Source organism: Emericellopsis atlantica, assembly GCF_019669845.1.
Source record: "Emericellopsis atlantica unplaced genomic scaffold F5Z01scaffold_6, whole genome shotgun sequence".
Lineage (NCBI taxonomy): Eukaryota > Fungi > Ascomycota > Sordariomycetes > Hypocreales > Bionectriaceae > Emericellopsis > Emericellopsis atlantica.
This window is the reverse complement of record NW_025764708.1, coordinates 1-26676: the sequence shown is the minus strand read 5'-3', so window position 1 is coordinate 26676 and position 26676 is coordinate 1. Positions and strand designations below refer to the sequence as shown.

Here is a 26676-nt window from a genome sequence, read left to right as displayed (position 1 = left end):
CGAAACGCTCGCCTGATGTCCGGGTGTATTTGCTGCTGGACCCCGGGACCCTGCAGGATCTCAAGTGGTCTGCCGTGGCCGTGCTGTTTCCCAAGGTCGTAATCTAGTATAGGATTTTTGCTCGAGTCATCCGAGTAGGCCACGACGACATCGCCGAGCCGGATGTCGTCGTTATGCCCTGGCGACTCGCCGTTTTGCGGATGGCGAGGGATCCCTGCCGCCACGCCCACGAGAAGGCCATACTTTACATTTGGGAACGTCCTCTTAACCTCGTATGCCATCACACCGGCGTTCCTGGTGCCGTACACCTGTTGGTAGTTAAAGGTGGCGATGACCACGTTGTGGCCCGCCATGCTCCCGCCTATGTATATGCAGTCGGCGAGGGGCGGTTGCTTGTGCGAGTGGACCTCGTCGAGCATGTGGCAAGCGGCCTGGGACTCGATCTCGAGAGGCGCGAGCCAGGCAACGGTGTAGACACTGACGTCCATTGTTGGCTCGTTCGCGAAAGACAGAGGCAGGTTCGACGTTGCGTCTGATTCGCCGGAGAACGCCATGTCGAGGGCGTGAGCGGCGTGGCCTTCAATGGCATGAATGGAAAAGAAGAGCTCGCGACACCTCCTTCAGCGCCAGCGAAGAGCGACTCCGAGGACCGGCTCGGGCAAATGCAACAGGTGTTGTCACAGGGTACGGGGTGTGACCAGAGTCCATAGTTATAGGGAGGACTAGAGTGAGGCTGACAGCAGATGTCAGGTCAGGTCACCCCACCCACCTTCATGTTTCCATTCAGCCTGCTGGCTCCTCTCGTTGCGCTCAAGCCCAGCTGCAGGTCACAGCCCATGTCACAAACTGCATGATAAAGAAGAGGAACATCCAGAGCACAGGAGTCCAGCATCAGTGCGTTGTGAGTCCTGCCAATCAAAGTGAGGTCGATAAGATGACATCAACAGTGCGACTGGTCAGAGAACCGCATGAGCCTATAAACATCTCCTGAGAGTCGAGAGCCCATCACGAATATATCATGATTGTCGCGTGAAACTGTCACTCCCCCTCTCTCCAAACCACCGGTTAGCGCTGCAGTCCTGCGCACATGTATGATTCCAGCGACAAATCCGAACAGGCCTGCTTGTATTATTCAGAAGTGCTGATTCGCTAAGTAGTGGTGCGGATTGCGTCCTGCGTTGGGAATCGTCGAACAAAACACCCTTGTATACGAGTGAGGGGGGTTTTCGTCCGCATATGAACAGCCAGGGTCTTCTTTGCTGCATCTTGTATACATGTACGTAGCATTGCAGCCAAAAACCCCTCCTCAGCGAGACCGCCAAACGTCGAAGCGAGGGGTTTGCTGATAATGTCTGTAGGAGTTTGAGCTTCCGTTGTGTGCTCATTTGCCTTTCGGTCCATCGACGTGCTGAGTTCCAGACCGTAACCTCCAGCTCAAGACTTTTGATTGCAGGTTCATCATGGTCGCGACGTCGTACTCGGGCGGGGCAATAGCTTTGGCCATCGTCACTATCACCCTCTACTGGTCCTATCGAAGGATCATCCCCAAGCCAATCCCTGGTATCCCGTACAACCAAGATGCGGCAGACAAGTTGCTCGGGGACATCCCGGAGATGATGCGCTATGTGATGCGCACGAAGCGCATCTTCGTAAGACAGCCCTTTACTCTGAACTTGAGATGGGCATCCATGCTGACATGAGCTTTTCAGTGCTGGCTGACATCCCTCACGGTGCGCCATCAGAGCCCTATCGTCCAAGCCTTCATCAAGCCCGGTGGTCTCCCCTGGGTCGTCGTGACCGACCCCTTTGAAAGCCAGGACATCCTCCTGCGCCGTAACAAAGAGCTCGATCGTAGCGAGTTCTTTGGCGAGCTGATCAATGGCATCTTGCCCGAGCAGCACATTCAGTTCATCTCAACCGATCCACGCTTTAAGAATAACCGCACCCTGATCAATCACCTCATGGCGCCTACCTTTATCCGCGAGGTCAGCGCGCCGGAGGTGTTCATGGCGACGCAGGTATTGCTCAAGCTGTGGAGGATGAAAGCAACTATGGCGAGGGGTCATCCCTTTTCTGCGCATGACGATATCACCTTTGCATCGATTGACTCCATCTTTGCGTCTTCCTTTGGTCTGACAGAGGGCGAGACCACCTCCATTCAGCGGATCAAGGCCCTGGAGAGCTTCAAGATTGAGCTCCCGAACTCCAGCGACGAGCCGATATCCTTCCCTGGTGGATTTGTACCTGATATCTTCTCCGCCGTCATGACGCTGGCCAACTCGGTCACCGACACGCAGCTTTCCCCCTTTCCTGTCTTTACGTCCTGGGCGATCCGCAAGCTACCTTATATGCGAAAAGCCGAGTCTATCAAAGATAAGTTCATCCTTGATAAGGTCAACGAGTCAGTCGCACTCATCGAGGCTGGAGGGGAAAAGCCCAAGAGTGCGCTGCATTCCGTACTCCTGCGCGAGCGTGATGTGGCTGCCAAGGAGGGTCGCACGCCGCAGTACCGCAAACGTGCCATTGCAGATGAATTCCTGGGCTTTATGACGGCGGGTTATGACACCTCCGCCACTACCATCGCATGGGGCCTGAAGCTCCTGACCGATAACCCTTCGATTCAAGCTCTTCTTCGCGACAAGCTTCGCTCTGCGTTCCCCGAAGCGGCGAAGGCGGGTCGCACTCTAACTTACGCGGAGCTCAGGGACACTTCGATCCCCTACCTCGATGCCACCGTCGACGAGGTCCTTCGCCACGCCAACACCATCGCGTTTGTCGCCCGCCAGGCTCTTCAAGACACGATTGTCCTAGGCCACAAGATCCCCAAGGGAACGAACGTCTTCCTCATGGCCAACGGCCCGGGCTATCTGGAACCACATCTGCCCCTTACCGACGAGGGCCGCAGTCCAGGTGCGCGGAAGCAAGCCAAGTCGGCCCTCACAGGGGCATGGAACGACGAAGACATTGACCAATTCCTCCCCGAGCGCTGGCTGGAGCGAGGTGAAGCCAGAAAAGAGGTGCACAATGCGCTGGCGGGGCCCTCTCTGGCGTTTGGGATGGGTCTTAGGGGATGTTTTGGGAAGAAACTGGCCCTGCAGGTGCTGAGAATCCAATTTGCGTTGATTGTATGGCACTTTGAGCTGCAAGAAGTGCCGAAAGAGTTGAGCAGTTACGAGGCGGTGCAGAAGTTTGCGAGGGAGCCGACGCAGTGCTATGTCCGTCTGAAGGAGATAGTATGAAGAAGTTCGAGGTTCAGAATGGTTAAGCGTGCAGACAGTCATGCAGTGTGCAGTGCGACTGAATATTGCATTTCATAGAGATTTCTCATTCCCAGGCCCAGAGACCCTGTTCATGGCTCGCGTCGTCATACCAATGTGCCGCGTCGTGATGTCAACCATTGACCTTGCTCGACGTCCCTGCGTCGTGCTTCTTGGCCTCTTGCAACGAGACAGCGCCCTTCCTCCGTTTTCCCCATCCGCTCTTCCTCGGTTTCGTGCCGGCTGTCCTGGCCTTCCTCCGTTTCCGCCACCAGAGTAAGCCGCCTATCCCAAGAATCAGCGGTAGGCCGACTGAGAAGGCGACGATGAATGCCACGTTGCGACTATTACGGGCAGCCACTGCTCCGGCACCTGCTGCCGCGCCGGCCCCAGAGGCTCGACGAGAGTGGAAATGTAAGTCCATGGAACAAAGCTGATGCAATGTCAGTCATTGGCTGGCGAAAGTGAAGTAGGCTACATGCATTGGTATGGCTTACGCGCAGTCCGAGTATCGGGATTTGGTGACGAACCGACAGCGTGGCATGTGTCTTGACAGGTTCAGCCTTTTGTTTGGAGGATCGCCGTTTATATAAGTAGGTAGTGTCCCGTTACTTGATAACGTCTGCCAAGCGTACTTGCACAGCCAGCCAGAGCGCAAGGCTGCATACGTGTCGTCCAGGATACTCGCGCACCAGCCAATGAGGACGGTGGCGCCTGACGATGCTTGCTTGGCCTTGTTCTTGGCTTCTGGGCCCAATCCACTTTATAGCCTTGATTGACCTTCATCGCTAAGCACGTCCTGGATGCTCAACCAAGCTTGATCCCATGAGCCGTGACAAATATCGAAATCCAGCGTCTCTAGCGTAATGCACAGGTGCTCTTATAGATTTGGCCCCCAAATTGTCGTGATCGGTCTGCTGGCAATGGTTGCGATGAGTAGTCTTCATTTCTTCAACGCCGACCTTCCTGACCGCAGTGGCATGGTTCCCTTAGTGTCGGGGGCCTCTTCCTCTTGGCCACCCTCTTCCTCCGCGGAAACTTCGTCAACATCCTCGCCATCATCGTCGTTGCCTTGTGCATTCTCGTCATCGTCGTCTTCCTCGCTCGAGGAACCAGAACCTTCGCTCTCTCCTTCGCTGCCCGGATCATAGTCTTCCTCGTCCTCGTCTTCTTCATCCTGCGCAAGCTGCTCGGCCTCCAGCTGCGCACGCTGCAGCTCCGTCATGCCATCGCCGCCAGCAGCATCTTCGGCCTGATCTGCGGGGGCCGCAGGATCTTCGCCATTAGCCCCTTTCTTGCCGTTCCTGTTTTCGGCAAGTTGCAGTTTTGCTTTCCGCTGATCGGCCATGCTTCTGTCTTGCAAACGATTCTTGGCAATGTAATCTGCGAGGCCGCCGTAGTCTTGCTGGTCGATCATGCCGAATTCGAACTCTTGTGTCTCGTCCCCATCGCCCGTCAGGACCTCGACAACAATGTTGAAGGTCATCTGCAGGATGCTCGTGTAGCTGATCGCAAAGATCCGATTGAGAGGGATGAAGATCAGAGGTTTCTTGAACCCCCAGAATATGCCGTTTTCTAAGAAGAAGAGGTACCCGTCCTTGCTTCCCCTGTAAGCACTGATATGGACCGCTCGTTCGCTCGGCCTGTGTGGTTGTTTGATGACACTGTGGAACTTGTTCGGATCGGAAGACGTAATCTGGACAGAATTGCCGGCCGATGCAAAGCGTCTATTCAAGGCCCAAAAGAATAGGCCTTTGTATGTATCCGAAACGGAAGAGGCCTGCGCAGCCTCTTGACCGCCAATCGTGCCCTCCTTTGGTGCCGTTGCGGGAACTGTGAAGACGAGTGGTTCTTTTTCGTTGCCTTCCTTCCCAGGGACAGACGTTTCTCGGGGAAATAGAACAAAGTTGTGTTGCACTTGGGTCTTCTCAGGAACCGGAAGGTAGAATGCATATTCTGCACACGGTCAGCCACGCATTCCAGTCTCAATGCTCTTGCAGTCACCAACCTATTTCCGACAATTGATAGCATATGTTCGGTAGAGGATCTGTCGACCCGGGCGCTCGAGCGTACAGCCAGTTCTGGGTGAAGCATATTTCGAATTTCTTCCTCTGGGGCACGGACACGGATATCTCCTTTACAACGAGCAAAAGATCTTCGTTTGCTGGAGCTCCTGCGTTTCCCTCGGTTTTCACGCCACTGGTAGTTCCGTTGCTGTCCACCTTGCGCTTCTTCTGAGCGGGGCCCTCGTTTTGAGCATAATGATCGTTGACGTGCGCCGCAATCTCGTTGAACAGAGCTATCCTGCCGGGAGAATCTGGGACACATTAATTTGCTATCGTAATGGCAGAGTGAGTAGAGGGCGCACCAGCTGCTCTGCCAATGCCATCAATGATGTCTTGGCGAGGCCCAAAGACGCGCTTGAGCCTTTCGGCGTCAAGATTGGTGCTGTTCATGACTGCTCGTGATATCGAGAATGCTGGCTCTGGGATGATGTCGATATCTTCGCGTCGCCAAATCAAGGGACGCGTCTTGCCCGATTGTAACAATCCATATGTGCTTAGTCATCGTCGAATCGTCTGTTTTCCCACCACGTCATGCATGCCCCACGTGCGAACGTCAACAACCTCACCGAAGGAGATGTATCTCAGCTCAGTCTCAGGGGCACATTCACTTTTCATACTGGATACATCCAGTGATACTATTCAATATGGCGGCACCATGGCCCAATCTTTACACACATCGTAAAGTTGCCGAGGAGTCCTCCAAGGCATGCGACATTTGCTACAAGTCTAGCACTTCGGTCCTCATCACTCCTGACAAAAAAGTCGGATATGGCCTACCCTGGGTGTCATTCAGTGACTAAATGGATCCCAGGACTTCTTCTACGTCTGCGCTGTGCATCTGAAAGATAAGAACTTTGCGACGCCCAAGGTCGACGAAGACGCCGTCAAGGCCAAGCGTGAGCGTGAGTTGGCCGAGGAGACCGAGCGGCTGAAGAAGGAATACGAAGAGAAGCAGAAGAAGAAGAAGGAAAAGGAATCCAAAGACAAAGAGGAGGACGCAAAGAAAGCAGAGGAGGAAAAGAAGAAGTCAGGTGGAATCTACGGCTTCTTCGAGCGGCAGTTCAAGGGTGAACCTGACAAGCCAGCTGAGGAAGCCAGCACTCCACCGCCTCCTCCAGAAGATGAGCCGAGAGTGTTTGAACTCAAGCCGTCAGTTAAGCCAAGTCCTATTTCCACTCACGCTGACCCGTCACAGAGCGTTCTACCAACAACGCATCCAGAAGAAGCGCCAAGCTGACGCTGCGAAGAGGGATCGTGAGCGGGTGAAACAGCCAGATTACTTTCCCTCTGTGCCTACAGACCCGCCTGTTAGGAAGAATGGACCAGCCCCGTAGGCAAATGATGACGCCGAGCCCGCTCGTGTTGACGAAAACGCCCATCGGTGTGTTCACCCGAGCAGGCGAAACAGAAGGAGGGGCCTGGGTGGAAGCTGACGGCATGACGCAGTCCCCCATGCATGCATGCAAGTATCATGAATGGACGATAGCGACATTGAATTTGTTGAAGCACACCTGATGCGCCACACCACCAAGCACTGAAGCCAACACATCATCTCTCGGGAGCGTGGGATAGGCATGGCATTGCCTGAACAGGGCGTCGCTACGTGGCGAGACCAGCATGGCGCGACTGCAAGTGGTAAAGGTAAACAGTGTTGCCGCCAGCATCTCTATTACTTACAATTGTAAAACTGAGCAGATCGCCATCGGCCTTCTACATACATGGATCCTCGGATGCTGTCAGCTTGCGGCTCGTCTCGCACCCCAGCACCACCGTCCATCCGACAGGCTACAGCATCTAGCGGGAGGGTTGGATCATGTATCCGGTCATGAGATTGAACTCAGACTACTACCTAGAGTCTATAGAGGATGCACATTGCGGGGTAAAGCTTTTTTTGCCTCGGACTTCCTCATCTTATGCCACCCTCCCATGAGCTTGGCTTTTCTTTTTTTTTTCTTCTGAGGCGCATGTCAGACTCGGCCTGTCCCATCCAGGGCATGACCTACGAGGAGCACCAGGGCTGCAATGTGCAATCGGATCCTTTGAATAGATACTTGCACGTCCTTGTGTATCTGGCGAAGCTGCGCTCCTTGACAGGCTGGCGCTGGAAGCGGCCTTCTGTGACGACGGCGCTCGCAGAGGGAGGGGCCTAGTGCTTACAGCTGCGTGGAAACCTTGTACAGGGCTTGAACTTCCTCGGCCGAGCGCCGACAAGAAAACCTACCATGCCTAGGGCTGCTCGCGTCAGCACTTGCTTGGACTGTGACTGGTAAGGCAAGGACCTCCAATTGTGCCGAGTCGTACGTGAGGCTCCAGGTGGTCTCCCGGCGGCAGGGACTTTGACGAGTCTGAGGACCAGCTCGCAATCGCTGCTCACCTTCCCCCTGATGAATTGTGACTTTCTCCAGATATAGTCGCCACGATGTAGCGTCGACTACGGGTATGTACGGCATATTTCACGGTACATGTATGTATATCTCGAATGTCAGCAACGCGCGGGCGGTGTAAGCCAGTTTAATAATGGATGCGCCTTACAGGGCGTACCGTGTACGTAGTACATGGGATCAGTCTCCTGGTCGGCTTGGCGCCGTGGGCGATGGCTGGCTTGAAGTCATCCTTGGTGAGCCCCGTGCGAAACGTGACGCAAGTATTGTCATTGTGCCCTGCGCAACGAACTCAAATGCGCACAGAATGCGAAAAATCCATGTCACTGCTGGCCGACTGCCGTCTGAGGCTTATCGCGGGCATAAATGGCCAGGGTCCGTTGGTGTCTGACAGACGCTTCCGTCGCAATTTGTTGATTGACCCCGACCGCCTCCCCCAGACCACACGACGCCAAGGAGCATTGCTATCGTGTGCTGGACAGTTCTGGCAGCTCCTTGAAGGCAGGAGTGTCTCTTCGTTTCCAGCCCTCCATACGCCAAGGGCGTCGGTGTATCACTGGGTCAGTGTAGCCCCCAAACAGCTCAATCAGAGTTGAGAGGGCGTGATTATTCCAGCCCATTGCGCCAGTAATCACGGGTCTCCTACAAGTAAGTTGAAATGCAGAAGTGTTACTTCAGCCTGACCCTGCGCCGCTAGGGAAGGAAACGTCTCGGGGACAACTGTCATCAAGTTGTATAAGCCAGCGGCAGGCCTTGAGCTCCATCGACAAGCACAGTTGCGACGGGGACCGAGTGTGGGCATGTCAGACGGGCTTCTGCAAAGCGCGGGACTGAGTATCCACACATCAGATGCCTGTCTTGAAGGATCATGGACCATGATCCATCAAAGTTCAAGCGTGGAGTCGTCGCCCAGTTCCGATTGAGGGACCATCCCTGTCACCGAGAGCCTGCTCCCGCGACATAGCGGCTGTTTTGCAGCATGTCGGGAAACCAGAATAAACTGTAGCCACGAGACACCCGGGCAGCAGGACATATGCCGATCTTGTTAAGTCACAAATCTTGCCGAAGCGGAAACACGTTGGGGGAGGAGGAGAGATGATCATCTTTGGCCAAGTTGGGCAAAGTGTTCGATTCGAATTCCGTGGCTTTGATCATCACAGATTGACCCCTCGAGCTCCCGGCGGCATGCGTATCCCTAAGTCTTGCTTGCGCGCCGCGTCACTCGTGGCGGTGGCTGGACCCTTAACCACAACATCATCCACCCTGCCCTTTTGCAGCGAGAAGGCCGGTGTCACCCACGCGCCGCACGAACACTTGAACCCTTTCCAGTCGTATCTGCCTACGCCAGCACCGCACCGTGGCGTGGGGCATTGCAGTCGCCCATTGAGCTCGCCCTTTTCGAGCTCGCTCCGCATCCAGCCCAACGGCTCGATGAAGTGATGTTGACACTGCGCTATACTACCACCGGGGCCCTCTGGCCTGTGTGGGGCAATGTACGGCGCTGTCGCAAGAGTCTTTCGGCATTTCTTGCATCGTAGACTCAGACCGCCCTGCTCGCTGGGCTTGTCGCCCGCGGCCACCTCGTCCTCGAAGCGTAAGCGTGGCGGTGCCTGACCCACGGCCACATTCTCCTCCACTTCTCGACGATACGCCCATCGCTGGTATAGTGGGTGCTGCTCAATATCACCCTCGACAGGGCAGCCCATCTCCCACCACAGCTCGAGTTGGCTCATGAATCCATCATTGGGCTCGGCCATGGGTCTCGTGCGCTGTACATGGGTCAATGCCGCGTGTACTGCCTCGTTGGCCGTCTGGCGTCGCGAGCGCGACTCGTTTGACGCAGGCGCGTCGTGAAGCTTGCTATTTCGACTCCCGACAATGTTGGGGTCGAAAAGGTTAGGATGCCGCCACAGCAGATAGGCTATCACAACAGCCACTGAGCGGGACTTGCCTGCGGCGCAGTGCACAAATACACCGCCAGGTACCGCCTCGGACTCCTTGCCCGTGGAAGAATTCCCTACATCTAGAGCCTCGAGCCCCTCTTCCATCGTCTTGGACCCCAATGCTGCCTTGGTCGCTATAGCATGGCCTGCTCGTAACCCGCCATCGATGAACTTGACCGCACGGGGAAGCTCGATCAGAAGATCTGTGTCGTCCACATCGTCAATGTCGATGACGAGGTGCTCGTAGTTGCGACCATAGTGCGTCCACGGCTCATCCTTGAAGTTTTTGAGACTGGACTGATTGAACCCTACCATGGACAGGACATGCGTAATGTGCCGCTCAGCGAGCGAGTCGGAGCGGCGCATAGCCCAGATGCTAAAGAAATGTCAGCATCTGGCTTTGCGCAATGTCTGCGCAATGTCGCAACATGGTGTGCACGCCCCCTAGACGAGCCAAACAAGCACGCCAAACTCGTCGTAAAGGAGGAGGGGGAGGTCTTACCCGCCTACGTAGAGCTCGTCGTGTCCATCAACGCGACTTAACGCCATCGCGACGATGCTTCTTTTCAGGGTCTCTAGTTCTTGAGCGGCAAACTCGTGGCCAACGTCCTGCCAGATCTCTGGCTTGGTGTTCACGTCAGCGTCCGGGTCACTGGTATGGTTGGATGTCACTTTGTGGGATGGTTTAGACGAAGGGTGCTCTGAGGTCTCCATTTTGATGCGGCAGGCTTACTCAGAGGTTGGTGGATGTTCGTGAGGTCTGGTCTGAGAGTCTCGGTCTCTCAGATGCTCCGCTCGTGCCTGTGGCGGGGGTGAAGTGAGCGTAAGACTTATTGCAATGGCGGCAACTATGTCAAGGTCAGTCACATTGGCGAAGGGGCCAGACTCGGGGCGCAAGTGATATTCGAGCTGCCGCTTGTTAGTCCAGCAATACCGTCGTCACGATACTGCTTGCTTGTTGGTCACCCATGACCCATCATCCAAATTTCGACTTGGTACTTGAACGGGTTGCCCCTCGCCGGTGCACCGCCACATCATTCCCCTCAGCCACAGTCCGCCCCTCACCAGCCACTCAGCCCCATAGGGCTACCTCATCGACCGCCATGATCTTGGCGCTACACGTGATCCATTTGGCCCCCAGCTGCCAACAAGTGTCACCCGCTCCCCACACGCCCCCCCCCTCCCCTCTTCCTTCAACTTTTCCTCGACTAGGCTAATGGCTAGCAACCAGAGCCGTTCTTCAGCTTCAAGCCACACCGACGTGCATCAAATTTGCTGCCGTCCTCCACGGTAATCACTGCCGTCGCGTCGAAACTTCAAACGTGGCTTGCCATAAACCCCACAGGCCGCGGAACGAAAGCGCGCAATTACCAAGGGAACAGGACGAGCTCACCGTTCAGCATAGCCATGATTCCGCCCATTACCCCACACGCACGCGCGCAACGGCTGAAAGCACGTGACTGACTGCTCATACGCGGGCGGCCTACTCCGTACAGCGGCCAGAGTACGTACAGTCAATGGAGGATGTCTGTCTGTCTCTGGCTCATCTTGTGTGCAAATCGAGCAGCCAGCCAGCCAACGTACATGTAACCCTCCTTTCATGCAGAGACGCACCAACGGCTCTCTACGTACTTTGATATGCACGTAGTACGGATACTACATACTGTAGGTATTACTGACTAGCCGTGTGACGCGCCCAGTTCTGTCTGGCAAATCCCAATATCCCTCGTGCGTGCATCCACCCACTCACCCACCCAACACCTACGTAGACGGCTGTCAGCCCTTTCTTTTAGCACCAAGCCCAGCACGTCACCTGGCACAACATTGGCCCTCGCGGGACGATATGGCACGGCAGCGACATGGCGTGGCGGCAGCATGCGACGCTCCTTTTTGGTCCCCCTTGATTCCGCTCCTCGATGCATGCGCCCGCGGTCCGCTTCGTCGGGGTGTCCTGACGAAGCCCCGTGACTGACAGGCGTTCATAAGATGAAGATCAATGACACCCACGAAACGCTGGCAAGGCCGGCAGGCACTAGGGTCATGCAATGCTCCGCCTTAAAGAAGAAGAAGGAGAAGGAAAAGAATCTCGTCCTCCTTCGGTAAAAGGACTGGTGGAGCCCTGGCCTGACCGGCGACGGCGAACGCGATGCGGTCGATGCAAGTCCCCAGTCCTCCTCCCACGCTCTCCTATGCTCAGCCTTACGTGGTACGACACGGACGGAGAGAGCAAGGTTGGGTTTCGGCCACTATCCGCCCGCCCTCGACAGAGGGTATGAACCATGCAGTGTCCATGTACGTACGGAATACATGCAAGGTGCAGCAAGCGGTCCGCCGTCAGCCAGCAGCGGTTTACATCTTCCGCGACGGATTCTGCAGCGAACATGCGTCCGTGCCCTCTGTCACTCGACGCCCGCAATGTGGCAGCCAACGTGCACGCGCACGATGCCGGGCCCTCTCCCCCCCATGTTGAGAAACGTCAGAATGCAGTGTGTGCAGTATATTCATGATTCTGTGTAACTCTCAACCAGCTGGTATCGTGTTCTTTCTTCTTTTTGATTCGTTCAACGCCTCCCGTATGCCGTACTTGTGTGTGTAGTATATCACACCTGCATGGAAATATGACAATCGCTAAAAACCCAGTCAAAGTGCCACCAGCCCGTCGATCCCGTAAATACACGTCCAAGAAATGGAATCCATCCCCATGCCAGCCTGTAAATTCTGTACCAAACGCCTTGGTCGATGAGTGATGAAACAAAAACGTCGTGATTCATGCCCCGTGGTGGTGTCAATCGTGTCTGTCGTCGATGCATCGCTTGGGTTGCCTGTGCTGCTGCGCCAATCGCTCCATGTCCATCCAGTCGCAGCTTGGAGGGACTGGACAGCTTCTTTCGAGGGTTGTCGACCCCGCGGCCCAGTGCATCCTCCTCTGGCCAGTGTTGTTCACTGCCGCCACACCACCTGCCACCGCTCTTGGCAAAGGAGAAGGCGATGCATCTGTATCTCTCCTTGCCGTCTTGTTAATTTTTTCCTAATGTCCCGCAGATCACCCAGCGTTCCCAGTCTTTTCCTTTTGCTCTTTTTTTCTGGTTCAGAATGGCTTTGTTCATCTTGGCGCCGGTGCCACCGGCGGCTCCTCTTCGATCATGCAGGCATTCTCAAGTAGATTGGTCCATTTCCCACTGGCGCCTGCATGGCTGTGTTTGAGATGCTGGCGGAAGTGGTCTGCCCGATAAAACTTTTTCGACGAATTGCACTGGCCAAATTTGTGAGTATCGTTGAGGTGGAAGACGCGCTCGTCCCAGTCGCTCTGCGTCGCAACCTTGCTACCGTTGGGTGCCACCCCTGACCGTGGAAAGTCGACGCCGCAGTAGCCACAGGTGTCGGCTTCGCCAGGGCGAGCTGTTGCTTCGTGAAAGGCGTTTTCGTAAGCGGAAAGCGCCGAGCAGGACCACGAGTGGCTTCTCACATGCAGTGAATTTTGATGCCGCTCAGCTTCGTTCTTGTTCTTGAAGCGGTTGCCGCAGTACTGGCAGTTGTACTGTTTCTCTGCGGTATGCGCCCTGGTCGTGGTTAGTGTGTCCCGGCGGTGTCTGTCAATGATTCCTTACTTGAGTTCTTCCTCCGTCTCAAACTTCCTGGGTTTCTTGGGGCAACATTCGCACATCAGCACGGATAATTTCATACTTGGCCCAAATGACTGCAGACTGGTGTGAGCAGCCTGCGGCTGACTTGGTACCCTGCGAGCCGCAACGCTTGAAGTGTTTCTGCCGTGCCCTGGGGCTCTCGTTGAGGCGGAAGACTTGGGGCTGGGGTTCAAGGACGCGGTTGTGGCGTACGGCGAGGTAGCTGACGTTGGGGACACAGTCCCGGATGAATACGCTCCTGGCGAGCGATGCTCAAATGTCGACATGGTCGCAGTAGAGGTCGGTGCCAAGGACGCCGACGATAAGTACGAGTCGGAGCGTGAGACCGTGGGCATAGACCCATTGGCGGTAAGCCTTGGTGTGGGCGACCCGCGAGTCCTTCCCTCCCGGCGACATGCGTATTCGACATGGGATGTCGCTGTGCTGTCCATACTCAAAGGGCTAGGTGCCCGGCGCTTCTGTCCCTGGCCTCCCGCGCCGTAGCTGTCGTCCATATGCAGTCTCTTCAGCGAGCTGGAGTCCTCCAATTCCATATCTTCATGTCCGCCAAACCCATAGCTTCCCTGTGTAGACGAGGCGTCGTCGCTGTTGGTGCGATAGCTACGGCCCTGTGGAGACTTTTCGGCGTCGGTCTCGCGCGGCGAGCGGTAATCCCCGCCAAAGTGTCCAAAGGGGGCGGAGCGAGGTGATATAGCGGAGAACAGGGGCGTATCGGTAGGAGAGTCGAGTATACGCTGGTGCATGGGCAAATTTGTAGGCATGGCCAGTTCGGGCGGCTGCCGTGCTTCGAGCATAGGCCTCGGACGCAGCTTGTCGACCGTCAAGAACGGCGCACCAACAGACTTTTCCGGCATTCGCAGAGGGTTGAGCTTCTGTTTCATGCTGTCGCCATGTATCTCGGCCGGGGGTCTGAACTGGTAATTGCTGTGCAGTCGAAAGCCGGAGGGATATGAATCCGAAGACCTTGGCCTTGGGTCAGTACATGTACTTCAGCGACTGCGAGATGTCGAGACTCACTTGTCAACGGATGACCAGCTGGAGTAACCCTCGTCACGGTCCTCTCTGGCGAACCTAGCCCTGAACCGATCCTCCGCCACGGACGAGGCAGCGCTTCCATACCCACTGGACCCAAGCGAAGGTTGGTTGTGATGGTACAGATCCTTTCTGTTGCCAAACATTTCGTCGCTTCGATGTGGTTTGTCGGTACAGGGCGGGTTGCGAGGGGGTGGTAGTGGTGGCGGAGCGTCGGGTCTCGAGTCAACACCGGGGATGTTCATGGATATGCTTCTGCCAAAGCGGTCGTCGTCGCGATGCGAAGGGAAGTGGTCGCGTGATGCCGGCGCCATTTCGCTGGCTACGGCGGGAGCAGACTCCCTATAGATAGGAGGGAGCGGCATGCTGCTTGAAGGTGGATGGCGGTAGTGGGTAGCTGAGCACGACGACAGAAGCAGCTGAGATTCGCAGCGTGACATGCTAAGCCCAGGCGACTAGCGGCGTCATTAATTCCGAGGTACCTAGCCAAGAGCCGATGGTTGAGGGCTGGATGTGACTGTGGATATGTAAATAATCCAGCTGGGCCCAACGAGCTGGGAGCAGAGTGGTGGCGACGTCTTCGCTTTGTCCGGTCCGTGAACTGCGATCGCGGCCGCTGGCGAATGAGGACGCAGACAACGGTTGTGCACAGCCAGCCTTTCAGCAGCCCAGATCCCAACACAGCTGAGGTCTGAAAAGTCTCGACGGCAATGACGAGGGAAACCGATGCGGACCGAGCTCCAGGCGGTCAGAATACTGCTCACAATGACGCGAATACCACAGGCGCAGTTGCAATGCCAGCCCGTCTGAGGCAGATGTCGCCGGACTAAGCAAATACCTCGAGAGGTGTCTGTCTGGCTGGCCGGCCGGCGGGTGGATGTATGCTCGCGCTGCGTTCCGTCAAATCTCACCAGACACGGGACTGGACCCAAGGCAGTTTGTGTTGAGCTGTGTAACGTGCAAGGTGAGCCGGGGACTGGACTACGTGCCCTGGTGATGTTGTGAAGATGAGATTGTCGAGGAGGGGTCTCAAGGCTGTGGGCATAGCAGCAACTTGAGAGAAGGCGTAGGGCAGAGTGACATGGACATGGACATTCTCGCACTCTGGCATGATCCTCGGGCCCTGTTGACGCAACATGGCACTGGCTGGACTGCCAGTGGGCCACCACGGGCGGGAGCGCGGTGGTCGAGCAAGCCACGGAGCCACCACAGGGGTGAACCACAAGTCCAGTGGATCCTTCCTTCGCTGACGGCCTGGGGGTGGGTTTAGATGGCCATGCCTTTTAGGCAGGACGTGACCTGTTCCAGCCCTGTTGCTCAGTTGCCAGGGCCTGACCCCTGTGTCCAGTCCTGGCAGTCCATCCCGGCCACTGCAGCGGCGGCCCACTGACTGGAGCCCAGACATCTGGGCGGCTTTGTTGGTTCTGCGTTGCTCTTTGACTGGCTGGCTGTTCGTGCTCCCAATAATTAGTCCGAGTCATCCTACGCTCACTTTATTTATACTACATGCAATAACTGTTAGGTACGAGTACGATTCATGAACAGCAGTGCATATGAACCTCGCAGCTCGTAATGACTTGAGGTTGCTTGCAGGTACCTGAAGTAACTCTTCTTGGGCTCCAGTCGTGGCATTGGGCCGCCTCCAGTCTCATCCCCACCCTTTTGCACCTGGCCTCGTCGCCTCACAACATCGACAAAGACCAACAACAACACTCTGTCACTGATTGATTCATCGATTCGTCACCCGACTCGAGTCAATGATGGCGCATGCTACGCAGACGTCTGAGACGGGCCTGTGCCATTGGTGAGGCGTCGCCAACGACGGGCCGAAAAGCTCAGTCTCAAGCCTCGCCCGCCCTGCCTTTTGCATTGCCATGCTTCACGTTGGGATTGGATATCTCGGCCAGGCGGCAGTTGGTCGATCTCACCACCGCCTCACAGACTGGCTCTCCAAGGCTTCCTGTGTTGCCGTCCCCCATCGCTCACTGCTGACAGACACCGCTCGATGATTCACTACCAGCAATCAACAACTACGCACCATGATCGACAGGTAATCAGCAGTCTCTCGGACTTTCGGACTTCAACGTCTTGCGTCACTTCCAGGCGCAGCACCATCTTTGGAGAATACGTAAACCGCCGCAGCTCGGTTCATCCTACCCACTCCTGTTGGGTTGGGCCAACAGTCACCCGTGTTCGCCAGTACGTACGTACATTGATGATTGTGCTCGTGGGCAAAGGGGCTGACGGATCTCCTCGTAGGGCGGCGGTTACTACCGACCGCGCAAGCCTGTACATTCCCGCAAGTGGCTATGTGCAATTGAAAGTTTCTTCCGGCCTTGTGAGGCCCAAAATAACACGGCGCATGTCCGTCGCATGGTTACTACCTTACCTTACCTGGGAAATACATATGCGGGCAACGCGGGACGGGATGGGTCGTTGGTTATTCCCGGCTAAGCCGCAACTTCGCATCGTTAGTGAAGTGTCACTGTGTCACTGGGGACCAGGCATCTGGAGACTGGCACGGCCTTGGGTGCGCCTGCTTCAGAATTCGTGTTCTCTCGCGAGACAACCCGTGGTCGCCTGGCTCGACCGAATGCCAGCGTACGTTCCATGTACGCAACGACAGGATTTGGGGCGAGGTGATCTCGCACACGAAGTCTGGTACGTGCGGACGGCAGACACTGCGGAGCGTTCCGCGCATGGAATGGGCTCGACCCAAGCTACTACTAATCGGTTCTAATCACTACTTAGTTTCCTGCCTGGAATCTCATTCAGGGCGTGGCCACGACCAAGGACAGGGCTGTGGGAGGCGCCGTCTCTGCCTTCAGCCTTACCAATCGCACGAACTGCAGCGTCACATTGACACTGGAGCCCTCTCTGTACTTTGGTACTGCCTGATAAAGTTACGGATGCAGGTCTCCTGAATTATTACAAAGATCCAGTCGCCGACCAGCACGGTCGTCAGTGCCTACGCTATCGGTCCACCACCACGGTCCACCACCGTCCACCACTCTCCACGACTCCATCTTGGTGCAGGTGTATTACTATTGACACTTCTCGAGCAACATTCATGGTTTCGTCGCCACAACATGACACAACGATCAAGGAGGAGAATTGTTTTGGGCGCTTCGCATACCGGTAGTTCACTCGGCACCTCCTGTGGCTGTATAGACAGCGGCTCCAGCAGAGCCCAGGTGGCGCACGAGCACGCGCGCGGCAACAGCAGAGACCGTGATAGACTGGAGGCCACAAATCCTGCTACAATGTCTTCCGAGAGTCTAAAAAATGGACTTGTCTCCACTGCCCACGAGAACGCACGCCGACGCGGTGCTCGCTCGACCGGCGGCGCATCGTCTCCGCCGCTCCGGATTGTAGAACCTGTCGTCGCTTGTCGACAGCGCACGCCACACACAGCGGGTTTGAGTAAGAACATCAACACTATTAATTGCAAATATGGGTTTAGGCTTGCAATTGGGTATGGCTGGTGCATATGTAGACATTGGCCTCGACTGGCTTGATCAGGGTGGGTGTCGCGCTATCCAGTTGTAGTACCGTATATAATTAGCACATGTATTTACGTAGTCAATGCCAAACACATGTGATTTCATGTCGGAAACAGCGTGCGGGAGGGAGGCTGAGAGCCTTCCTCTGACGCGTGGAGGGCGAATACGAGGCTCGTTCCACAGCGAGCGTGGAATCGGTCATGCCTCTCGTTGTCGTGAAACGAGGCACCATGCGGTCGTACTTACGGACACGGTACGGACTCTACGTCGGCACTTGGACGACCTTGCGGCATAAATAAGATCAGGGCAGGGCTGCAGCACTTCATCTACGTAAGTTATTAGATGGTCCAAGGACAGCACATGTGACATTTAGATGCCTTGCAAGGCTCAAGCTCCAGCCGTTTCACCAATGCGGTTCAAGTGCCGAAGTGTGGTTACATCCAGGTTCGCAGTCGGCACATAAGACAGGTTATTATAGTCAATTACAATCAATCATTGGCGCCAGGCACCTGCGTGAATCGTCGCCCTCATGCCAGAAGCAGGACAAAGCACCGGTCCCACAAACACCCCGAAGGAACCTTGCCGGTCTCCGTGGACCGAGTCGATCGACCAACCGTCCATGCCGCAGGCACCGAGCGCAGGGTGACGACCCACACGAGGCTAGAGGAGGGAGGCATCGGCCGTACTGGCGTCGGGCGGCGGAGGAATGAAATGCTCACTGGAGGATGGAATCGGTCCCCTGCCGACGGCGTACCGCATGTGCAGCGACTTCAACAAGTCTGTCAAGCTCTCTATCAGTCTACGTAGTACAGGTCCGTACATAGACTATTAGCCGCTCGGTCTTGCTGGCGTCTTGGGCTGCGTACGTGGCTTCTGCCCGTTCTGGACATTCTAGGCGTCGATCGCTCAGATGCGTGCGCATTTGCCTCATGCTGTCAGTTTGTAATCAGGGCAGAGAATATGCACACTGCCCATGCCTACTAACTACGTATTTGCCGTGATCCCTCGCCGGGAGAGGCGGCTAAGCGGGCTGAGGCTTCTGTGATGCAATCTCCGGTGGATGTCAGCTCATGAGCCGAGGCTCGCTCAAAGTCTTCAGCCCTGGCGTGTCCTTGTACGTACACACGCGTCTACCTACAGTAGTGTACTATCGATCGAACGAAATGGGGCTAGCAAACTTCGAAGGATGAATAAACTCACGGGGCGATGCACCCGTCACTTGGCGCTACAGAATCCCCAGTCTGGTCTCTGGTGGGACAGGCCACACGTGAACTTTGGACAGGCTGGCACTTGACGCTTTGTAGCTGGCCATGGAACATTTTCTCCAGTGAGGCTGGCCCATATCGCTTGGCAGCAGTGCTGTTGGTGATTGTCGGATCCGTTCATCAACCATTCCATGCGGACACCCTGAGCGTGAGTGCCCACTGGCCACTATGTGCCGCCACAGTGCTGGGCTTGGCTGGGCTCACACGCCCACCCACCCCCAGAATCCCTATCAAGTCAATAATAAGCTGCGGCGGGTAAGGGGACTGGAGTCGACCGTCGACCAGTGAGCGGCGCGGACATGGTCGCAGTGGGTGAGGCCGCCGAGCGCCTATCCTCTTCCAGTTCCAGAAGGGCACATGGAAGCCTGGAAGGTCTGCGGCCTGCCTTTCCAGCATTTTCGATAATACGGAGTACACCGCGCTAATTAGTCTACGCACGTAGTATTAATTGCTGCAGATCGTATACTGCCGTGCGGATAAGCAAAGTCCTTTGCACATGCAAGCTTGCCGTTGCTCGGATCGCAGCGAATACGTTTGTGAGTAGTTGAGCACAGCGACTGGATTTTTAATTATTAGATGGCGCCGGCGCTGTTGCAATCACTTCTCAAAGCTTTGCGGGCCCAAACCCTGAGCACAGCCTCGCACTAATTACAAACGCATCAATTCATGATCAGTGCATGTGCTCTTCTTGGCCGCGTCCCCAGACGCAGCCTTGAGATCCGGCCTGATAGCAAGACGTGGGCGTGTCTTGTTGGACGTCCAGAGGCGTTCCGGAGCACCTAGGCCCGATTTTAGTGAAATAAGAAAAGCACGTTCGACGTACGCAAGTACAAGCACTAGGCGAGGTAGGGCTACCAGTGCGCAATGCTGCCCACGTGAAGCTAGCAACATACATAGTTGACCATCAGTCGGCGGAATGATGTCGATAGCGAGGATGCACGTGTATTGCTGATGGTATGAGGTTTGAGAATATGCAATCACAGCTGTGTACATGTAACTTCTACCTCAATGAGGACCAGATGTCCAGTGGACCAGGCACGTGACACATGGATATGCGTGATCACTCCTTGCCTACCCTGTATCCTGAACACTATACGAAGTGCGTCGGCTGGGTGGCTGCCAACTATGTTCAATTGGTTGAAAGCAACAACGCCAACATGAATCCAGGCAAATGCTGACCTCAGCTTGTATGTTGCGACTCTGAAAAACAAGATTTTGCAGACAGAATGCGGAGCTGGACAAGCTACGGAATATATCTTGCCAGTCGCTGCGTAACGTCTATTCTTCCATTGCTCGCAAACAAGCGTGGACCAGTCTCCCCCCTGTTACCACAACCACGGAACCTTGGGTCAAGAAAGGGTTGAATGTGTATCCGAACACTGGAAAATTTTGTACATTGTGGCCACTTCTATCCTTTTTTGTGGCCGTCTAAATCAGAATCACTGTTTGCAACGACCGGAGTCCCGACTCGTCCTTCCTAACGCGAATAGCGATGCAGCACGCGCGCGCGAAGGATCACCCTACACTTGGATATCGCGCATAAATAAAGTGGTCTATATACTGTTACGTAGTGCGTAAGTAATTATTAGTGCTTACGGCGGGCCAGGCTGCCACGAGAAGCCAGAAGGCCCCTGTCGCATCCTTCGCCCGACAACAGTGGAAGTGAGCAGTATACATGTAGGTATGCCTGTAAATGCACTCCCGGTAAAGAAAGATCAAGTGAGCTACTCAGAGCGTCAGTCGTCTAATTATTGTCCCTTGGGGAAGGATCAGGCGATTTCGGAGGGTTGACCTTGACAAGGGCCTCACAGAACCCGCCGACCTCCCACGTTGTCTGGCTCTGTCAGAGTCAAAAATACAATGGCCACAGGGACATATGCCAATCTACGGACGAGTTGCACAATCAAACATTTAACACCGTGTTTAGAGGAAGAGCCACATGGAAAATTTCAAGTAAAACGTCGCTCTAAAGACGCTCAGGCGCAACTGGCTTTTGAACGTTGTCACGCCTGATTATAACAGAAATACTGAATCGCACTCACAAGTTCTGTCCTCGTGAGCTGATCCGGGCTCCTAGACCCTGGGTAATCAGTGCTATTCACTGCACTGGAACTCAGCTGATTTGTTCACCCTCGGCGGAGATACCAGCGTCGTCGTCCTGGACAAGAGGAGTGCCCCTGGGTCAAGCGCCTCACCAGTTGAGTGCTACCAACATCACACCAGCGAGGAGACCTGAGTATCATCTGATCATGCGGGGGCGCGCCGTTGCCAATTTGAATATTGTCCACAGCTGCAGATGGGAAAAGCTAAGCCCATACTGCCTGTCTCGAATAAAGGGAGTAGGGTGCGGTGATCATGCGGAACGATGACGGAACACCTCAAACCTGTATGTACCATATGATAACATTTATCACACAAGCCATTTGAACTCAAACATGGTCAGAAAACAATCGATCTCTCATTCTTTGAGAGATAGAAGCCGAGTGATGATGCATACAATGAACGTGAAGCCAGCGAGTAAATATCCGCAGGTGTCTGAGTCCCTTGCAATGTCTACTCAACCGGAAGCCACTGGCTGGCTAGCTTGCGAAGCTCATCTGGATAGAAGTGCTCGCCGACCTGCACACTGTCTCGTTTTCCAAAGTCCAGATAGAAACTGCGCAGATGCGACAGCTCGGCATCGTCCAGGAGATCCAGATTGTACATGTTGCGAGCAAAGTGCAATGTCGAGAACAAGACACAGTCGACGACCATGACCGACCTCTCCGCCCCTTCTTTTTCCGCACCCTCCGCATAGTACCGATCTAGAAGTCTGAGGTTCTTGGTGCAGAGCTCCAGCGCCAGCTTTGCTGTGAGCGCGTTTGTCGTCTCCAAGGTCACAAAGAGCGCCGTGCCCTTGTGGCATGCAAAGCCAAACAGACTGGTGACCTCGTCTGCCAGGATGACCATGTCACGGTGCCGAGCTCGCTCCTCTGCCGTGGTGCCTCTCATGTTGGTCCTCCGGTTGGCGCTGTCCGCCAGTTCCTTCTGCCATGGCTGCGCAGGGTCTGGCTGAGCGCAGATATCCTCAAAGTAGTCGATAATAGCCACAGATTGCTTGATGAATGAACCGTCGGGTAGACTTAGTATCGGCACAGTGCCTGGTGGCTTGCCCTCTGCTATCAGAGTGCCAGTCTCCGAGATGTCGCAAGGCACAACGTCGATGTGCGGTGAGTGGGACAGCCCTTTCTCAGCGAGATATATAAGTACTCGACGAGGGTATACACCCCATGTGAGGGTGTAAAGCGTCCGTGTGGCGGTCATTGCGGTCGAGTGGCAATGATACTATTCGGTGCCCCAGTTGTTGGAGTGAAAGCTGCCATAGGATTCAGGACGGACTCTTTCGGCGAGGGTGTCCTTCTTAAATACCATGAATTGAGCTCGGTAACTTTTACTGTGATTGCTATCTTGTAAGGCACTTTGTTAAAAGTCTCCGACGTTGCGTCGGATACATATGATGACTGGAAGCAACCGTGATGACAGAGCCAGAACTGGGTTGGCACACCAAGAATAATGGAAGGTTGAAATTATGACGAACCGGAGACAAATGATCATGGACAGTCGCTGTTTGGATCGGCGCAAGAGCGTGAAATCGACTGACAATATGTGACAATTGCCACCGAGCAGACGTTGGCTGCTCTTCGCAACTTTTTGAGTGTTCTCCAAGATAATGACGATGTCTTATGAACCCAACGCGCCATGTACTCATTCTCTAGGTGGGTGAACACATATAGGGCCGTAGTCTGATGCCCTAGCATGACTGTCTCACACCCCTTCGTCAAGTGTAAATTGGTCACGAGACACACAACCAGGAGCCAGCATTTCTGAAGCAGGGACCTCGATGAGGCTCAGTTCGCTCCCCAGCCCCGTGACAAATAGTATGCTTGCCATGCTGGACGAAGTGTATAGGTCACCAAACACCAGGCTTTGCATGGCTTTACTTTGAGACCGTTGAAAAGAGTAGGAGATACGGGTGCATTTGCCCTCTGACCTACCTGGCCTCCCGTCATACCAGGGTGTAAGAGTCACCAAGCTTCCCCTTTCAAGGACTTGACAACACCAAGGACTGTGTGCAGCGAGGACTCTAGACTCTGGGTCTATGAGTGGAAGTTTCCGATGTGCCTCAGTGCCGAAAATTGCACCGCGGACAGCTAAGCGTAGCTCGCGAGGAGACAATATTCACTGACACTTTGGAGCAGAGGGCCGTACACTATCTGTGCTCACGGGTCAACATAGTGGCTTCGACTTGGGCATCGTGATGACCAGTAGAGGAAGGCGAGGAAGACATATGTTGGAAAGAAGACCTGCCCAAAACATCGCCAGGTCAGCCCAGAGTAGCAAGTCGATAGTCGCTGTCGTAGATACGAAGTCTTCCTGCCGCATCCCAAGCGATCAACGATCGAATGTCGAGGGTGGGCCCTCCTCTGCGACTCTTGAAGTTCGGGAAAGCTTGGTGTCTTGTGTTTCTTGCGGTGGGACCTGACGCGAAGTGCTCGTGAAACAGGGCGATGGCCCAATGCAATTTGTGATGGAGCAGCAGTCATGCCAACCCTGGTGTTTGGAAGTGTTAGGGACTTCATGTTATATCACATGAGCTATTCCGCCAACCTTCATAGGTAGTCGAAACGAAGACCAGGAGCTTCTAGAACAGAGGGGCACCTCTCTATACAATGCGTGGAATAATGAGAACTGGATGTTTGCCGCCGGGTTTGATGAGTGTAGTTGCTGCCAGTCTCCTTGCCCCGTAAGACACATGCAGTCTTGTCGAGATTACGTCCCCGAGGTTTCTAGGCCGGTTCTCGAAGTGCGCTCGCTGTTACAATCGTCGCTGTTAACGAGAATATTTGTACAAGTCTGAAATGCGAAGAGTCAGGCGACAGTGGCTGTGCCCACTTAGCGGATGATGCCCGTTTTCGCCCGAAATGGCCCGACATTGTCGTGATCATTGCCACCAGACGTGTGCTCTGTGCGAATACGGTTGAAAGCCAAGCCGATGGGCTCCCAAGTCCAACACGGACCCTATTTCTGAAAGAATGGAGGTCAAACATTGATTATACTTTTAGGCTCAGATCAGCCGCTTCCATAGTTCAGGGGTTGAATACTGAACCAACGGCTATACGGTATCGGGTAGGTCAATCAGCTGCTGACCTGGGACCCACGTGCTGGGCTGCCGTGCCGTCGGAGACGTACAACAAAAGCATCGTGACTGTTTGATTTTCGCTGCAAACTTGCAAATTCCTTTCTGTCAGGGTAGTACTCCGTATTCCGCACGGATACTGAGGTCCGACAGATTCCTGCAGCCGGTGAAGTGCTTGATTGGCTGCGCAGCTGCGAGGTCCGGCAAGGCTGCCGGGAGATCGCAGCAGAGGGATCTTCCACTAGCGGCTATCGGCCGTCGTGACAATAGATACGGTCCACGGTTCACGGATAATACCTAATTGATTAGCTGGCAGTACGGAGGACGGCGTTAAAAGTTTTTAGTCGCGCTAATTCTATATATCGACGTAAATAGCTATTAAGAGTAATACTCTTATAGGCGCAGGGTAAGTGAATCGCGATAATCCGGGAATCCCTTTAGTAAAGGAAGAAAGCGACCGATTTAGTAATCTTCTCTTTAGGGTAGGCAAGATATAGGTAAAGAACTTAGTAAATAAATAACTTAATTTAGAACTATCTAGTAGTGAACGAAGGCCTATATTTATAGGCGTGAGGGCGCTATAATACCCTATAAAAGAGTGGGTTAAACCGAACCTAGTAGAAGGTTATAGAAGGTTTGATTTATAATAGCGAGTATAATAATGCTAGCCTTCGAATATTATAGAAGGCAATAGAAGTACTAGATTTATAATCGCTATAGACCCTTATAATAGGTCCTAAATAGATCCCTATAAGGGTTCTATAAGAGGGCCTCGTAAGGTACCTAATTAAGGGATTAGTCCCTTATTTTTAATAATAGCTAGTTTTAGTATAAATTTACTAGCGCCGTTCCCCGCCCCTCGATATACTTATTTCTACCCGCTAATTTAATAACCTTCTAAATATACCTTAGGATATATTTAATCTATCGCTATATTTATTTTTACGGGAGGTCTTTCTAAGCTTTTTCTTACCTTATAATAGCTTCCTTTCGTATACGCGGTATACCCTTCTTCGTAATATATCTCTTTATCTACGGCTAGGTAGGCTCGATTATATTAAGGTCCGGTGAGTTACCGGGCTAAGGAAGGTAACGCGCGCTTTCTTAATCGAAGACTTAGTATTAAAGAGAGTATAAGTATACCGGAGCCTTATCCTCTTAAATTAATATACCTAGCCGGCCGGTAGCCTTATATTCTTTCGCGAAAGGAATTAACTTCGGCGTTAAGATAATCTTTTAATAACGCTACTAGTCGATATTACTTTTACCGCCTTTTATAAGCTTCCCGGTTTTTTTAATCTATCGTTATTATAGTACGCGGCCGGGGGCTTTACCCTCGCGAAGCTTTATACGATTTATACTAACCTCTAACTCCTATATCTTCCTTACCTTTAGCTTAAGTACTTTATTTAAAGCCTTAAGTTCTTTCTCGGAGGCTTATTTCTCTTAAGTAATCTCTAGGTATTAATAATAATAAGGACCTTTCTTATTATAAGAAAAATAACCCTAGAATATAAACTCGGAAGACTTTTTCTATCGCTTATAAATATAGCTCTTATTAACTTTTTCTTTAGGCGTTCGCTAGATCCGATAACCGCCGCGGCGATATAATAATACTATAGAGGTCTCGTTAGATTAGATTACTTTTTTTTAATTATCGAGGCTTTAATCTTTCCTTTCGAGGTATTATTTAAGCCGTTTTTTCTTTATCTTTTATATTAAGCTAAGCTTCTTTATAAGCTTAGTCTTCTAGAAGCTAGCCCTATAGAGTATTCGCTAGATCGTCATAGCTAATATCTCGATATGTGACGTTCGGGTCAGACCAACTATAGGGTAGGTAGATCTAAGGTCGGTTTATGAACTAAGTATACTAGGATGTTATTAACTTAAGCGGTCGGGTTATAGTCTATATGCGAGATAGTAGATCTTGCGTAGATAATTATATTAATAGCTAAGGAGCTAGTAAAGACTAACTATAGTAAAGCTAGGCTTCCTATATACTAAGGGGATTATTATATAAAGCAAATAATACCCGTGGATTATAAGGCTTATAAGATAAGTACGATAATCCGGATTATAGTGTTTTATAGATAATCTAAAGTAATTAGTGTGAAATAGTAGGGCCTTAGTCGTACGAATAGGATTCGTGCGACCGGTATTTATACGAACGATATTCGTACGAATATCGCTTATTCAGGCGGCCGGCATACCGCTTTATACTTTACTATATAAAGAATATAAATAGGTTCGTACGACGAAATTATAGGGCCTACGTGATATACGTTAGTAGCCGTATATTAGGTCGTAATATAATTATTAAAGAGTAATACTCTTCTAGGCGCAGGGTAAGTGAATCGCGATAATCCGGGAATCCCTTTAGTAAAGGAAGAAAGCGACCGATTCAGCAAT

The 26676-nt window shown here is 53.5% G+C and overlaps 10 protein-coding genes across 10 annotated transcripts in view; 2 read left to right on the top strand and 8 right to left on the bottom strand.

Moving 5' to 3' along the window:
• The window catches only part of F5Z01DRAFT_634096 (nucleoside phosphorylase domain-containing protein), a gene marked incomplete at both ends in the record, with an annotated part of 1455 nt that extends 901 nt beyond the window's left edge, over positions 1-554 (bottom strand). The window contains one exon of the mRNA XM_046262019.1: positions 50-554. Coding sequence (XP_046120437.1) covers positions 50-554 — 505 coding nt within the window. The remainder of the gene's footprint in view (positions 1-49) is intronic.
• Positions 555-1007: 453 nt separating this feature from the next.
• F5Z01DRAFT_476272 (cytochrome P450) lies at positions 1008-3315 on the top strand. Its single transcript, XM_046260030.1, has 2 exons — positions 1008-1649; positions 1710-3315. The coding sequence occupies exons 1-2, from the start codon at positions 1461-1463 to the stop codon at positions 3237-3239; spliced, it is 1719 nt and encodes a 572-aa protein (XP_046120436.1). The 5' UTR covers positions 1008-1460; the 3' UTR covers positions 3240-3315.
• Positions 3316-4200: 885 nt separating this feature from the next.
• F5Z01DRAFT_618042 (putative negative regulator of DNA transposition) lies at positions 4201-5713 on the bottom strand (the record flags this gene model as incomplete). Its single annotated transcript, XM_046261008.1, has 3 exons — positions 4201-5213; positions 5266-5574; positions 5626-5713. The coding sequence occupies 3 exons, from the start codon at positions 5711-5713 to the stop codon at positions 4201-4203; spliced, it is 1410 nt and encodes a 469-aa protein (XP_046120435.1).
• Positions 5714-5967: 254 nt separating this feature from the next.
• On the top strand, positions 5968-6657 carry F5Z01DRAFT_671768 (VPS4-associated protein 1; the record flags this gene model as incomplete). Its single annotated transcript, XM_046264733.1, has 3 exons — positions 5968-6084; positions 6135-6472; positions 6519-6657. The coding sequence occupies 3 exons, from the start codon at positions 5968-5970 to the stop codon at positions 6655-6657; spliced, it is 594 nt and encodes a 197-aa protein (XP_046120434.1).
• Positions 6658-8719: 2062 nt separating this feature from the next.
• On the bottom strand, positions 8720-10460 carry F5Z01DRAFT_476247 (protein-tyrosine phosphatase-like protein). Its single transcript, XM_046260029.1, has 3 exons — positions 10381-10460; positions 10150-10271; positions 8720-10023 (listed from the first exon to the last, which is right to left on the bottom strand). The coding sequence occupies exons 2-3, from the start codon at positions 10194-10196 to the stop codon at positions 8859-8861; spliced, it is 1212 nt and encodes a 403-aa protein (XP_046120433.1). The 5' UTR covers positions 10197-10271; positions 10381-10460; the 3' UTR covers positions 8720-8858.
• A 2290-nt stretch (positions 10461-12750) lies between these two features.
• On the bottom strand, positions 12751-14688 carry F5Z01DRAFT_618121 (uncharacterized protein; the record flags this gene model as incomplete). The annotated part of the gene is made up of 3 exons (XM_046261014.1): positions 12751-13207; positions 13256-14254; positions 14309-14688. The coding sequence occupies 3 exons, from the start codon at positions 14686-14688 to the stop codon at positions 12751-12753; spliced, it is 1836 nt and encodes a 611-aa protein (XP_046120432.1).
• Positions 14489-15778, bottom strand: F5Z01DRAFT_476225 (uncharacterized protein). The gene is made up of 2 exons (XM_046260028.1): positions 15235-15778; positions 14489-15061 (listed from the first exon to the last, which is right to left on the bottom strand). Exons 1-2 carry the CDS (start codon positions 15726-15728, stop codon positions 14806-14808), a joined length of 750 nt encoding a protein of 249 aa, XP_046120431.1. The 5' UTR covers positions 15729-15778; the 3' UTR covers positions 14489-14805.
• Positions 15779-17239: 1461 nt separating this feature from the next.
• On the bottom strand, positions 17240-17919 carry F5Z01DRAFT_476134 (uncharacterized protein). The gene has a single exon (XM_046260027.1). The coding sequence runs from the start codon at positions 17811-17813 to the stop codon at positions 17292-17294; it is 522 nt and encodes a 173-aa protein (XP_046120430.1). The 5' UTR covers positions 17814-17919; the 3' UTR covers positions 17240-17291.
• A 1504-nt stretch (positions 17920-19423) lies between these two features.
• F5Z01DRAFT_648520 (uncharacterized protein) lies at positions 19424-20066 on the bottom strand. The gene has a single exon (XM_046263039.1). The coding sequence runs from the start codon at positions 19980-19982 to the stop codon at positions 19740-19742; it is 243 nt and encodes an 80-aa protein (XP_046120429.1). The 5' UTR covers positions 19983-20066; the 3' UTR covers positions 19424-19739.
• Positions 20067-21644: 1578 nt separating this feature from the next.
• On the bottom strand, positions 21645-22394 carry F5Z01DRAFT_634088 (uncharacterized protein; the record flags this gene model as incomplete). Its single annotated transcript, XM_046262018.1, has 1 exon — positions 21645-22394. One exon carries the CDS (start codon positions 22392-22394, stop codon positions 21645-21647), a length of 750 nt encoding a protein of 249 aa, XP_046120428.1.
• Between the last annotated feature and the right edge of the window lie 4282 nt (positions 22395-26676).